This window comes from Bolinopsis microptera, chromosome 3 (assembly GCF_026151205.1).
Source record: "Bolinopsis microptera isolate Bmic1 chromosome 3, MBARI_Bmic_1.0, whole genome shotgun sequence".
NCBI lineage: Eukaryota > Metazoa > Ctenophora > Tentaculata > Lobata > Bolinopsidae > Bolinopsis > Bolinopsis microptera.
Genome location: NC_087074.1, coordinates 18928777 through 18944212, shown reverse-complemented (window position 1 = coordinate 18944212; position 15436 = coordinate 18928777). Strand labels below are relative to the sequence as shown.

The window sequence follows — 15436 nt, the reverse complement described above, 5'->3', positions numbered from 1 at the left end:
CCAGGTAGGACTCTGTGGGGGGGGGGGGGCTCTGTGGGGGGAGGGGCTCTGTGGGGGGGGGGGGGGGGCTCTGTGGGGGGGGGGGGGGGGGTGGGGGGGGGCTCTGTGGGGGGAGGGGGCTCTGTGGGGGGAGGGGGACTCTGTGGGGGGAGGGGGGACTCTGTGGGGGAGGGGGACTCTGTGGGGGGGGGGGGGGGGGCTCTGTGGGGGGAGGGGCTATGTGGCGGGAGGGGAGCTCTGTGGGGGGAGGGGAGCTCTGTGGGGGAGGGGAGCTCTGTGGGGGGAGGGGGCTCTGTGGGGGGGGGGCTCTGTGGGGGAGGGGGCTCTGTGGGGGGAGGGGAGCTCTGTGGGGGGAGGGGGGCTCTGTGGGGGGAGGGGGCTCTGTGGGGGGAGGGGGACTCTGTGGGGGGAGGGGGGCTCTGTGGGGGGAGGGGGCTCTGTGGGGGGGGGGGGGGAGCTCTGTGGCGGGAGGGGAGCTCTGTGGGGGGAGGGGAGCTCTGTGGGGGAGGGGAGCTCTGTGGGGGGAGGGGGCTCTGTGGGGGGGGGGCTCTGTGGGGGAGGGGGCTCTGTGGGGGGGGCTCTGTGGGGGGAGGGTGGCTCTGTGGGGGGGGGGGGCTCTGTGGGGGGAGGGTGGCTCTGTGGGGGGGGGGGGGGGGGGGCTCTGTGGGGGGGGGCTCTGTGGGGGGGAGGGGAGCTCTGTGGGGGGAGGGGGGCTCTGTGGGGGGAGGGGCTCTGTGGGGGGAGGGGAGCTCTGTGGGGGGGGGGCTCTGTGGGGGGAGGGGAGCTCTGTGGGGGGAGGGGGCTCTGTGGGGGGAGGGGAGCTCTGTGGGGGGGGGGGGGGCTCTGTGTGCTACTTTTAGCGATGTTAGGTGGAATCTGAAGACTGTCCACTGATGAGAACAGCTACAGCGGCTATCTCCACCACCAGGGTCATGTGTAGGCCTTTAAACTGAACCTTTCTTAGATCTTCTGAAAAAAGTAGTCCTGTTAGAATTGGATTGGTCAGGCAATTCAATCATTTCGTATTATAGGCAATCGTGATAACTGTATAGTAATAGCAAAGACTGCAAAGTAGTAATATTATAAAACAACTTGTGTATTTTGCTGTTGGTAATGTGCCTTACCCGGCGAACTCAGCGGATATTATTATTCCTTGCGACCTTGCTGTGCTTCTAAAATCTACGTGGTTCTTTACGGACCAGCTTACAGTTGTATCACACCTGAAACCCAGATTTAGATTAAACTTGGTCACGTGTTAATTCTAAACCCTGTCACTTTTCAACTTCATTTATTGACATTAAATATTATATCTAGCGTTAAAATTTTAACATAACTTACCCAGTAATCTAAAAAATATTTAATTTTCAGATTATTAACTATTTGTAATAGTAATGACTATCATAACATAATGAAGCGAAATATATTACAGCTACTTACTTCTGTAATATCGTACTGTGAGAAAGAAGAGATTTCTTTATATCGTGCACAGTTCGCTGTATTTTACACCTTTTTCAAGTTCATACAGGGAAAATATATAATATCTAGGTAAGGTAGTAATACAGTAAAAGATTTACCGTACCCCAATTTACCGTACTCCAATTTACCGAAAAGCTCCAATTTACCATTCCCCAATTTACCATTCCCCAATTTACCATACTCCAATTTACCGTACCCCAATTTACCGTACTGCATTTTAGTCACTCCGCAGTTTATTAACTGTGTCTCAACTCCGACAGTTTTCAGTTTGTTGTATTGAATAGATTTATGATTGAATTGATTGATTGGAGACTTCCCCAGAATTAAACTCGGCACCATAAGTTTGTAAAGTTGTGTAACTTACCTATTGAAGAGCACTGAGGTGGAGGTCCGTTAGTCGGGACTACAACAAATCTCTGACAGATTCCCTCGCTGGCACCCTTGTGGATATGGTCTGATAGACAAGTGAACTTTATCTCTATATCGAGGTCAACTGGCAGTACTGGCTCAGTCTGAACGTTTCCCCATGTTGAGTCGAGAGTGGTGCATTCTGAGATTATGATACATAAATTATCTACATTATAGTTTATACGCTAGTTTATGTCAATATAATTCTGTACTAGACTGAAGTTTTTCATGAATTTTGCCAATAAATAAATTACATTTAAACAATATTTCCCACCGCACCGGTTGTCAATGTGTACAACTTGATACATTTCACTACAGTCAACAGAACAAAAGTCAACAGAACGATCCCAGCTCCCACTAAAATGTATTTTCTGACCTGGTCTTACTACTCCGCGACAGTAAACTGTGGAACCTGCTGTACCTCCGACTGCCCAGATCCAGTCTGCATCACTTGATATTGCAGCTATTTGACCAAAGCGATTGGCACCGTGGTCAGCTATCTTAAAAGCAATCTGCCAGTTATCTGAACTATCTTGAAATCCTGGCAGCTCCCATCCTTCTTCCTCGACCGATGAGCATTTCCAGTTAGTGTCTGTCACGAAGATTGTCTCTCCTTCCTCGTTCTGTAGTGATGCTAATATACCATAATTATTAAGACCTGGGTCACTGCCTTTCAATGCTATCACCCTCAATGCTTCTGATGTCTGGAACGCTGTCGATCGATACCAAATTCTAAGGGTACCGTCTTGTTGTTCATGTTGAACTCCATCAAGATACACTTCCAGGACATCGTCACAAGTAGCTATCAGGGTCACTTTCCCTATTAAGTGTTATGATAATTAATAACTAATATTATCACACTTTCGAGCCAAATTTGGCAGGAAAGCAGAATTGATATTACATGCCCTGATGGGGAGCACTGGCTCTCACCCTGGGGCATGAAATATCAATAAGTTGCTCAGAGAGTGCTCCATAGAAATGAGGAGCCCGCTCTCAGCAACTGATCTACTACTGTAAGGTACTGATTTAAATAATGATTTAAATCAATAACCTGAAGTGGTCTACGACCTTAAATGCAATGGTCGGAGAGATTTTGTTAATGTTGGCAAAATGTATTCTTATACTAAAACTTAAATTATCACACTTTCGAGCCAAATTTGGCAGGAAAGCAGAATTGATATTACATGCCCCGATGGGGAGCACTGGCTCTCACCCTGGGGCATGAAATATCAATAAGTTGCTCAGAGAGTGCTCCATAGAAACGAGGAGCCCGCTCTCAGCAACTGATCTACTACTGTAAGGTACTGATTTAAATAATGATTTAAATCAATAACCTGAAGTAGTCTACGACCTTAAATGCAATGGTCGGAGAGAATTTGTTAATGTTGGCAAAATGTATTCTTATACTAAAACTTAAAATATTTCCTTGCGTTTCAGATGCGTCAAGCGAAATAAAAACTTTCCTTGTAAAACTTCCTCCCAATGTTGACTTTCTATTGTACTTCTTAGCCTAATAAGGCAGAGATCAGAATTGATATTACATGCCCCGATGGGGAGCACTGGCTCTCACCCTGGGTCATGAAATATCAATAAGTTGCTCAGAGAGAGTCCGATATTCCCATAGGAACAAGGAACTCACTCTCAACAACTGTTCTACTACTGTGAGGTACTGATTTAAATTAAGATTTAAATCAATAACCTGAAGTAGTCTATGACCGTAAATGCAATGATCAGATAATCTTTCCAGAATCAGGAAAAATATATATTTATACCTTGTTTTAAAAACATTTCCTTGCGTTTGAGATGTGTTAAGCAAAATACAATTTTTTGTTGTAAAACTTTTTCAAGCTGTTGTTTTTTACTGCACTTCATAGTTCAAAACCTAATTAGGCTTCGGATGATGAAACAAAGTAAAAACTTCCTGGTTTGTATGAGTTCCAAGCGACTTAAGGTTACTGAAAACGAGATCAAAGTTTACAAGCAGACTTGAAAGTTGCACAAAGTTTTGGTAATTGTCAGCGATACAATCAATCAGGCTCATTAATTTCCTTAATCGCTTACTTGAAATAAAAAAGGAAGTGTCAGAACAAACTACAGTCACCCTCACAAAAAATAGCAAACACTAGACGATGTTTGATTAATTCGAACGAAGAAAACACACAAAACAAAGCCAGATTTCAACCATTTCAGACCTCAATTTTAACCCCCTCTGATCCCTTCTTTGAGCCATATTCCATATAGAAATTGTGCAGAAATTATACTTGGCTTTTCCAAACCGGTTACGCCTAGATCAGCTTGCGAAATTCGTAGCTGATCTATAAACAGACTGATAAAGAGACTTATATGTAGATTCTGTACAGTAAAGAGCGGAAATTCTATCCCAGGACTAGTTTTAACTGAATTTTAGTTAGTGCAAATAAGTGCAATAAAAACATCCTATAAAATATATTATTTATATAAATATATCAAGGGACGAATGACGTGACTTAATCAGCTAATCTGGTTATAAATTAGTCTGGGCACTGGCGCAAACAGGTCAGATGATTAATGTGCTGCCATTCATTAGACCAATTCAATATTGGTAACAGTACGGGTGAACTACCTGGCCATGACCAGGGTGGTTATAGGCTGATGGAGTACTGCGTTCTAAAATGTTGAAGAGATACATTTGAATATTACAAATGTTCTGATAATTTCCAGTTCAGATAATTTCTAGCTCGAAGCAGATAATGGCAAATAATGGCAAGTAAAGATGAATACTGACTAAGAACTAAGCAGAATACTTGATAAAATTCTAAGTCAACGATTACAAGTTGCATTGATTAAATCATTCTGAAATAACAGACAATCAAGAATCAAGACGGACGATAATATTGTTGATGTAAATTAGGGAGTGTAGTGTATAATGTGGACTGATAAATAGACACTAATTATGACCCCACAGCTCTATTCAAATACAAGAACTAGGAAATTCTTTCACCTCATCGTAGATACAGATTATACGATAAGAACTGTGATGTATAATCAACACTTAAACGGATGTTCTATACATAATATTGCATCTATAGTTTTAATGACTCTAAAAATATCTAATAGAAATAAAGTATTAGAATCACCTCACATCAATTGATTTGCAGGATGAAATTACGTATCAAACGCGCTCGCCGCGGAATATTCTAGACTCATAAGTACAAGACCCATAGGCGGAAAACACATTAATATTGCATGCACTAGGTAGCAGTACAAAGCAAATTCAGCGCGGCACACAGCATTCACTGTGTCATAAATGTGAAACGCGAGATTCTAATTTCACGTATTGTATCTTCAATATCTGAAATACTAACTTATCGAGAGCTATATATAGCTTGGACATTATAAACATAAATAAGTTCGACATGTCTAGTTTTGCTTTGGTGAGATTTATAACTAACGTTTGATCAAATTCTGCTTTCCAGGCCAAGTTTGGCTCCAAATAATGGCAAATAATGGCAAGTAAAGATGTATACTGACTAAGAACTAAGCAGAATACTTGATAAAATTCTAAGTCAACGATCACAAGTTGCATTGATTAAATCATTCTGAAATAACAGACAATCAAGAATCAAGACGGACGATAATATTGTTGGTGTAAATTAGGGTATGCAGTGTATAATGTGGACTGATAAATAGACAATCATGGCGCCACAGCTTTATTCAAATTTAACAACCAGGAAATTCTTTCACCTTATCGCAGATACAGATTATACGATAAGGACTGTGATGTATAATCAACACTTAAACGGATGTTCTATACATTATACTGCATCTACAGTTTTAATGACTCTAAAAGTATCTAATAGAAATAAAGTATTAGAATCACCTCACATCAATTGATTTGCAGGATGAAATTACGTATCAAATGCGCTCGCCGCGGAATATTCTAGACTCATAAGTACAAGACCCATAGGCGGAAAACACATTAATATTGCATGCACTAGGTAGCAGTACAAAGCAAATTCAGCGCGGCATACAGCATTCACTGTGTCATAAACATGTGAGCACGTGAGATCCTAATTGTACGTATTGTATCTTCGATATCTGAAATACTAACTCATCGAGAACTATACATATACATATACATACATAATAACTAACGTTTGATCAAATTCTGCTTTCCCGGCCAAATTTGGCTCCAAAGAAAGTGTGATAAAACATTAATCACATGCCTTCTCATGCGATATCAAAACTTTCGCCCACGAGGCTTGCCGAGTTAGCGAAAGTTTCGATATTTCCCGAGGCTTGCCGAGGGTTATATCGACATTTTCAATCACGAGGCTTGCCGAGTTTTGAAAATGTTGATATCGCAAGCCTCGTGATTGAAAATGTCGATATAACCCTCGGCAAGCCTCGGGAAATATCGAAACTTTCGCTAACTCGGCAAGCCTCGTGGGCGAAAGTTTTGATATCGCATGAGAAGGCATGTGATAAATGTATAATATTAGTTGTAATCAAGTAACTAATCTAAACGTGCAGCTAATTTGAGAGTAAATGTTTTTGTTGTGACACCTCCTTGTATTGGATATCACTGTTGTAAAGTAAGAACTGTTAACAACTATAATAATAATGGGTACTAACCTTTATTGGCATTGGTAGTCAGTAAGCAGAGAGTCAGTACCAGTAGAAGTATAGATAACATCACATAGTCGAACTTGTTTACATCGCTTATCTACAGCAGATAAGAATTAAAATTCAAACAACTGATTGGATCAAAGCACAAAAACTTCTTCCAAACTCGTTATATTTGGGCCATTTTACTTCCCAGCCGATTATCTAGACCGTTAGATATCTCCAACGAAAGATTAAAACTGAAATTCATTGCACCCCCTCAAAAACCAAAAAAATTAACACACTGCCTTGCAGGTGGTGTGATCCAGCACTCCAAATCCCTCTCATTCTACGACATAAACCCCTCTACAGACATCTTCTGCGCATTCCAACTAGACGGTTTCCCCCAGTTCTACAAGCTCCAGTTCCCTTATCTCGGCACTTCAACTTCCCGTAAAACCTTCATGACAAGCGATGAGAAGGATAGGAAGTTGCCCATACACGTGAGATGTGAGATAGTCAGCAAGTTCTGCTGGAAGATTGTGCTGTATGTGAAGTTTGTGGTGGTCAACCTTACTGTCTACCCTCTCGTATTCTCTCAACAGAAGTAAGCCATTCATGTTTTACCATGCCTTTTGGTTATTCGGTTTATATCATTTGAAGGATGATAAAAGATGCTCTTTTACCATAATATTGGGTACCATAACCCAATCTCCCTCAGCTCAGGAGAGGGTGCAGCATGTCAGTATGAAGCTCACGAGGCTGCGAGAAGTCTTCATCCCCTTATGTTTGATTACAGCAATGAGACACAGCCTCAAAGCTTGAGCATACGCATTGGCAAGCAGTATCGCAAGGTATCACGACCTGTTTTTCAGTCTATATCTCATTTGATCACTATATCTTTTATTTATTCGCCTTGGCCTGTATTGAACTAATTAGAAGACTAGGATTTAACGACTTAATTGCCGAATTTTTATACCAATCTGTATGAGATAACTATTAATTTAGTTTTTTTAGTTTAGTTTTTTAACTATTAATTTTGTTTTTTAACATTCAAATACTCACTCTATCCAGGTAAGACCTCACTGGAGTGCTGGTATCGACCTTGCTAAGCCTCTGGGGCTGGTCTCTCTCAAGTGTGCCCAGGGGCAAATGCGGCCTGACAAAGTAAGTCATCTACTTATATTCATGTCATGTTGGTCTTGAAGATTTCGCACCATTAACTTGGCTGCTTCAATTTTGCTAGCCCTTAAAACTTAATCTAATGAACAAATCTGTTGTTCCTGATAATATCAATTTGCAAAATAATCCCTTTACTTCGTTGGGCACACCTAATGGCACTACCAACATTACTGAGTAAATACTTATTTCCAAACACGGAAGTGATAAGAACCATGACTGCAGGTGTACGACCTAAGTTACGAGTGTTCAGTGGGAGCGGGTCTGTTCTCTAACACCACAACAGTGAGGATAGTGTCTAGATACCATCTAGAGAACCACTCTTCACAACGGCTCCTTTACGCTCAGTGGTACCAAGTCAACAACCACACTCTCATGTGAGTACTGACTTTTGGGAGGGTTTATTTTTCCGTTCTTGCCCCCTCCCCCTCCCCCCTCGGCCCCTCCCCTCGGCCCCTCCCCTCGGCCCCTCCCCCCTCGACCCCTCCCCCCTCGGCCCCTCCCCATCGGCCCCTCCCCCCTCGGCCCCTCTCCTCGGCCCCTCCCCCTCGGCCCCTCCCCCCTCGACCCCTCCCCCTCGGCCCCTCCCCCCACGGCCCCTCCCCCCTCGGCCCCTCCCCTCGACCCCTCCCCCCTCGGCCCCTCCCCATCGGCCCCTCCCCCCTCGGCCCCTCCCCCCTCGGCCCCTCCCCCTCGACCCCTCCCCCCTCGGTCCCCCGGCCCCTCCCCTTGGCCCCCCCCCCCCCCCCCCCCCGCCCCCCGGCCCCCTCCCTTTCATATCATTAGTGATGTTTGGTTTTACTGGGTAGGAAGTTAAGAAATGAATGGCCATAGACGGTTAAATTAAACAATTTTGAAACTTCTTTTTTTTTCTAATGATAACAATGTTTCATTGATTGAAACGATATGGGGAGAATTATATCTTCATTGGTTAAGTTGAAAGATGGCACGAATACCAAAATGACCGACGACAATTATGAATCAAAGATCGCAAGATGGTCGTTCTACCTTAAGGTTAACTACAGACAGCTCCTTCTGGAATCAGACAGGAGGAATAAGTCACAGGATAAACAAAATACCGGTCGCGGTATTGATACTGACAGATAACTTAGAGCAGCTGATACTCGCCACTTGCTTCGCGTTATTGTCAAGTCTGTTCGTTAAAGAGTTATTTGGCCAGTGACCAGTGACAAGGCCAGTGACATTAGCCATTACCAATGACCATCTGTCTCTTCGACAACAACAATGATAGGTTTAAAAGATGTCTAGGATGGCGGAGAAATCTATGAAAAACAGAGCATAGAGTAGCTGCAAATCGTGAGCTTTCCCCGATTCTTGTCTATGAAGATCCTGGTCGGCTCTCAGATCGTGAGTTATGGCCCCGTAAAATGATGACTAGTGATATGAGTGTCATGTGATTGCGCTGAAAGCTGCGCTGAATTGGCCTTTAACACCACCCCGTACTGTCGTATACCCATCCTATGACATTAGGGCGGACCTTTCCCAAAGAATGGATGGCAAGTCAGAATAACAAGTACCAGCTATGTAGACATTAAAGCCGTTTCGTGCTTACACTGAACTAAATTGTTACAGCTCCCTCTGGCATAAGACAGGGGGACTAAATCACATAATATACAGGATGCTGGTATAGATACTGAGAGAAAACATAAGATTTGCAGTAGATCGTTGGCTAAGATTATAGTTCTGTAAAAGCAAGGAATAAGGATTGGTAAGACGGATAGTTCAACAAGTCCTAAACTTCGACTATGTCGAACTAGAGTACGGTACCTGGACTTTAGTTCGACACGTACAGAAGTTCGTGTCGAGAGTACGTGAATCATATGACCAGTGACCACTGACCACTGACAAATGACATATGACCAGTGACCACGTCATCTCTCAACAACAATGATATGTTTAAAATACTTGAAGCCCAGGGCCACTAGGAGTTGCAACAGAGATCTCCAAGTTTATAATATAATGGCCACACTGGGCACACCATTAGTTTAGAGTGGCCGCCAATCGCGAACTTTCCCAGATCGTTACCCGAGTTATCTTTATCTGAGAGCCAACCAGAATCCTCATATTAGGTAACCTACCTCATACGAGGATCTGGTTGGCTCTCAGATCGCGGCAATGAGCTGTGAGCTATTGCTCCGGAAAACCACCACCCCGTACTGCGTCCTCTGTGAGTACCGTTGAGCTGTGATGTCAGGCCTAATGATACTCACAGAAGTTTCTAAACATGAGCTATGGACCAAGATGGTGTAAAGAGTAGCGAGCGCACCAGGAAACACAGCCTCTACTATCAACGTTAAACTATAACGATAATAAAATAAATGTGTGTGACCACGCTTTTAGCCCTGCATACAATTTCCTCATTAAAATCCCCAAGAAATAATCCCCATTCCCCCTTTTTAATGTTCAGGTCTCACTTCTTTACTGAATAATTGTTTAGATCGAAATTATTATGATTTTCCTTATAAGTAATGATATCAATACTGAATTAGGCCGGGGGGAGGGGGTTACACATCTTTATAATATATTCCTATTTCCCACGAACAAACACCTCGAAATATTAGAAAAGTCACCAAGCTTCTTATAGCCAGGACTTAAGAACCTATTTTCTTGTGCTGAGTTAGTCCTTATATACCACAAGATGATATCCTGTTTAGAATTGAACATTTGACTCTTTACAATTGGTCCTCTAAAGTGCTTTATCACTTTTGTCGCCCCCAATATCTAGTCCACAATCCCCCAGGGCTGAATCCTCAGACTGGACTCCAGACAAAGAGCCGGTCACTAAGGCTGCTCCAAACTCTATCATGCCCTTCTCCTGGCCTCGTAACGATCTAGATCAGGTCGGTCATTATTTAAGATTTTTGCTTAAACTTTTAAAAATAATTAACTATTCCTGTTTTGTGGTATAATCTTAGTTACCACTAGTTACCACTAGTTACCACTAGTTACCACTAGTTACCACTAGTTACCACTAGTTACCACTGGTTACCACTAGTTACTACTAGTTACCACTCACCCCCTCAGCTACTATCAATATGTATTCCTGACGTGGTAGACTGTGAGTGGTCGGGTGGATTCTGTATAAACAACCCACAAAGCAGTGTTGTATCTATGAGAGGGACCGGAGGAAGGAAGATATTCCTCCAGTGCACTGTGGTGTTGCAGCGGAGCTCTTATCATGTCGTATTCTCCGACTTCAATGATCTCCCTACCCCTTACCGGTAAGGAATTGATTTTATCAGAAATAGTTTGAAGATGTTATCCTTGTAAAAGCGAAAGCTTCGGTTGCATAAGAACGTATCATTAGAGTTAAGATCCAGTTATTTTAAACACAGGATCGTCTTTATTTCAATTCAAACGCAAGGAAATAATTTTGCAGAATAGAAAACCACAGTCTGGTAAGCGTGGAGTACAGACAATCAGAGAGTCGGTCAGACATGTCCACATTACAACCTGGTAGCTGGTGCCCTTATCACTGGGATGAGCCCGTCTTGAAACCCCACGAACTAGATCTAAAAGTGACGGGAGGTGAGCCTATGAAGGTGATGATAACACCCACCCCTTACACCCACCTCTCTGCACTAGTCTACGAGAACGCAGTTTACCTGACCCTCTCCGACACCTGGAAGGGAGGTGCCCCAGCTATGAGGGACATCCCCCTCAACCAGCTCTCCAGTTCCGGATTTAGAGCTATCAGGGTGGACGAGAAACTAGCCAGCTCGAGCAGCAGACTCGTGCTGGACGTTCCACAGGGGGTTCAGGTGCTTGTTAAGCAGTACAACCCGCACTCACTTAGTCAGCTGTGGCAGGTTAAGGAGTCAGGTCAGCTCATGCACTTCAAGACCAAGTTATTCCTGGACATACCAGGCAGAGCTCCCAACCCTGGCACATACGCCAGCCTGATCGTGAAGCCTCCTGACGAGAACAGGCACCAAACACAGTGCTGGAGGTTCCGGGATAACGGCTATCTAACCTGCAAGCTGCCAGGGCTAGCTGTTTCACCTCGCAACGGTCTACTACATGACGGATCTGATGCTGTACTAGACATGGTCAGCAAGAACCCTCCTCACATCTACTTCCACAAGCGCCGACCAGGTTGTGGAGCCGTGCTGATGACCACCTCTCTAGACGGTCCCACAGTGGTTATCAAGCTACTGGACGCTGTGGCAGGAGAACAAACTGTCTACACGGACTCCACCTCTAAAAAGGAGGATGTTACCAAACCCTTCCAGCTGCAGGTAAAGTTACTGGGAGGTGTAGGCCTCTCTATTATCAACCACCTCCCTGAGGAGATATTGTATCTCAGCATGACTGGGCTCTCTTTAGACGCCGAGCTGGCGGGTAACAAGACTACTGTTGTTTTTGATCTGCTAGGATTCCAGGCTGATAATCAGTGTAGGGAGGCACTGGTTCCTGTTGTTATCTACCCGGTAATGAGGGATGGAGAACATACAGTACACTTCAGGATGATCAGGGAGGTTAGGAGCGATGGCAGGTTAGTCGTGTACCCTGAGGTCCAGGCTCTGTTCGCAAACTTCAGCTCCCAGCTCGACGAGGTCTTACTTCTGAAACTCATACAGTTTTTTGAGATGGCTGGGGATGTAAATAAAGACGACCCAAAGTACGATCCAGAAGCGGAGTACAAGTTGAGTACGAGGAAGTTGGAGTACAATCCCGTGTTAGTTGAGAGTATGTTAATTCACCAGACCCAGGTTAATGTCAGTCTGATCGTGGCTCCAGTTCTAGAGGACGACCTCAAGGACATCCACACAAGATTAGGAATGAGATCTTATCTGAACTTCTCCGACGTTACTTTTAAGCTGAACAAGTACCATACCAGTAATGTGATAGCAGCTACTAGTACTATAAGGGACAACATCATACGACACTACAGGGACTGCGCAGTTGGACATAAACTCAAAATAGTCCTCAACTCAGAAATGACAGGTTTGACACTTTACCTTCTACTTGATTTCATCACTTTTACCTCAAATTTCATTGTTTCTACTAGTTACTACCATGATAACGTAAACTTTAACAACCTTTCACCCTCACTTGACACCAGGTAACATGGGAGGGCTGTTTAACGATCTACTGAGTGGACTCTCAGTGGGGCTGGATGGTGACGTGTCAGGAATGGTAAAGAGTGTTGCTCACGGCATGTCAGATACCGCCAGTAAACTCAGTTCAACTGCTAGTACTGTGTTAACGTATGTTAGTGGAGATGATGCTTTCAGAGCCGACAGAGACAGACTTAGAGCTTCCAGGTAGGAGACTGTTTTCTCTTTTTGTTTTCTTGTGCGTCTCTTTCTCTTCTCGTGTGCTCTTTCCTATTCTGATGCGATCTCTTTTCTCTACTTTTTTTCTTTCCAATTCCCTTTTTGTATCATATTTATATTTTATTAATGCAGTCGATTGTGGAAGCAAACCAAATTCTCATTTCTCCGACAGATACCAGAGTTCAAGTGCAAGTCTGAGAGCAGGATGGCAGGGGTTAAGAAGTGGACTTATCGGAGGGCTTACCAGCATTCCCAGTTCTATAGTGAGAGGGATTAACCAAGACGGAGTGACGGGGGCAGTGACCGGACTAGCTAAAGGTCTCATTGGAACTGTTGCTAAACCAGCTGCTGGTTTACTCGACTTTGCCTCAGGGACTACACTGGCCATTACGCAGAGCACTCGATCTAGTCACAGTATCGGTAAGCTTATTTCTACTCAGCAACCAAACAGTCTAACCATAATTTGGTGTTAACACGTTTTGTTTTACAATTACAATAAACAGGAAGAAACATAACGATATTCTTCTTCTTCTCAGGAGAGATAAAAAGAATACGGCTGCCACGATGTTGCAGTGGAGAGATCCTGGCAATCTTCTCCACAGACACAGCACAAGGCATGGCTACTCTGTGGAAACTGAACCGCAAGTCACGTGAGGAACAGTTCATTTCCTGGTGTGTGGTGAACACCCGCCTCAAGATCCTGGTGTCCAGTGAGCGGGTCAGACTTATCGAGAGAGAATCTGGTAACAAGGTTGTGAAGGAGATTATGTTAGACTCGATAGGACAGTGTGTGTATGCTCCCCGGAATAACGGTGGAACTACAGAACATAACCTAGCTATACAGATCTACGATACTCTGCCTCCACCAGGTGTTTTTAATATGGCTCCTGACTCTTGTCCCAAACTCAACTGTAACTCTCAGAAAACTAGCCTCAAGATCAGTCAGGACATTCAGTATGCTATTGATCTGAAGAGAGAGGCTGCTTTTTTAGTTAGCGGTGGCAAAACTTTCAGTAATAGTGGAAGGGACACAAGATAGCACAGTTTTGTAGTCGTTTAATTGATAAATTAAATGGTTAAAGTTCTATGGTTTAACTTTATTAGTTTGTTACATGCAATCTTAAAAACATGTTCTTGTAATTAATTGGTATTGCCAGCGCAACACACGGTTATGTCAATTTTCTTCTAAAGAATTAAAAGTTGTGAAATCCATTAGAACAGTATAAATTAAATTTAGAAGATCTATCTGCTTTCTGGTTTGCTTACAGAAGGGTAAATTATTTGCCGACTATCCTGTAAATAAGTTAAGTCAAGTAACTGTCTAACATTGCATGCGCTAAGACCAGCATTTTGTATAAAATTTAAATTAAATCTATAATAAGTTGAATTTTGACAATATTGATATGATACTGAGTGAAAACTGTTATTAGTGAAAACAACACCTCACCCCGTGATACCGATTTGCTTTGACATTGTCTGGAGTCTTATATAGTAACCGATCCTGTGGTGGCATCTGATATGGGCTACATCAGACTTGGTTCTTCATCATGTCGGTGAATTCCTAATTTCTATAATAGATTGTGATTTATTATATTAGAGCTTTTCAGCTAGAATCGAAACAATTTCTTCGTATTATAGAGCTAGGGCTGTGGACTAGCTACACCTGGTTAAAAAGTTTCCATCCCATTACATAATTGATAATACTCAATAAATGTAATAGATTTGTAGTTTTTTAATTAATTGGTAATCGTGTTGTTATTGATCTAAAAATCGGTTCAATTTTCCCCTCATTCTGGAAATGTATTAATTGAGTCTGTCTAATTATTTATTTGATACCGATAAGATTTCTATAGTCTATTATATTCGTAAGTTGTAAAACTAAACACATTTTTTCCAAAAGAACCAAATTAAAATAAAAGTTTTACAATACTACGATAGAGCTGTAACTGTAGTTTAAATTAGATCACGGTCTATTATTGTAAAGAACGGTTTTTATGTTGTTTTCTACAGATAGATAATAAATATGAGTTGTTACCGTTTATTTATATCTTTATGGAGTGTCAATAAACCTTTTTTGGACACAAATATAAAGTAACGAGTTAGTTTTCATTGTTTCTTAATTAGTAATAATCAAACCAAACTTTTCGTCTCATCGTAAGAAATAACTCCAGAGCTCTTTATTTTAGATTCTTAGGTATGTTGGGCAATGCTTATAAGTTTATTGCGAGCATGAATAACATAATATCATACAATGGCCTGTAAGTAAGATAGCTGCCATTCACGATCTGCCATCTTTACAACAGTCTACAGGATAGGCTCTAGCACCAATGGCGATTAATTAACTTATTTCTTGAGTTGAATGAGAACACGGAAATTGGAATGGTTCTAAATGTTGACACTATGGGTTTCATTAACAAATGGTTCCTTCTTCTATTGACATATGAATCCTGGACAATTTGAAATATGAGTCTCACATTGAGTGATTGGCC

General features: G+C 42.7%; 1 protein-coding gene across 3 annotated transcripts in view; it reads left to right on the top strand.

Moving 5' to 3' along the window:
• The window catches only part of LOC134812141 (intermembrane lipid transfer protein VPS13D-like), a 99131-nt gene that overhangs the window by 68111 nt on the left and 15584 nt on the right, over nucleotides 1-15436 (top strand). For 2 of the 3 annotated variants that reach the window (XM_063819363.1, XM_063819360.1), the window contains exons 48-57: nucleotides 6784-7075; nucleotides 7190-7322; nucleotides 7543-7635; nucleotides 7873-8024; nucleotides 10409-10508; nucleotides 10693-10889; nucleotides 11048-12615; nucleotides 12734-12935; nucleotides 13120-13367; nucleotides 13484-15040. In XM_063819363.1, the coding sequence (XP_063675433.1) occupies nucleotides 6784-7075; nucleotides 7190-7322; nucleotides 7543-7635; nucleotides 7873-8024; nucleotides 10409-10508; nucleotides 10693-10889; nucleotides 11048-12615; nucleotides 12734-12935; nucleotides 13120-13367; nucleotides 13484-13986 (3488 nt within the window). In that variant the 3' untranslated portion in view covers nucleotides 13987-15040. Of the gene's footprint in view, nucleotides 1-6783; nucleotides 7076-7189; nucleotides 7323-7542; nucleotides 7636-7872; nucleotides 8025-10408; nucleotides 10509-10692; nucleotides 10890-11047; nucleotides 12616-12733; nucleotides 12936-13119; nucleotides 13368-13483; nucleotides 15041-15436 lie in introns of those variants that run through there. The other variant, XM_063819361.1, reaches the window with a different exon arrangement.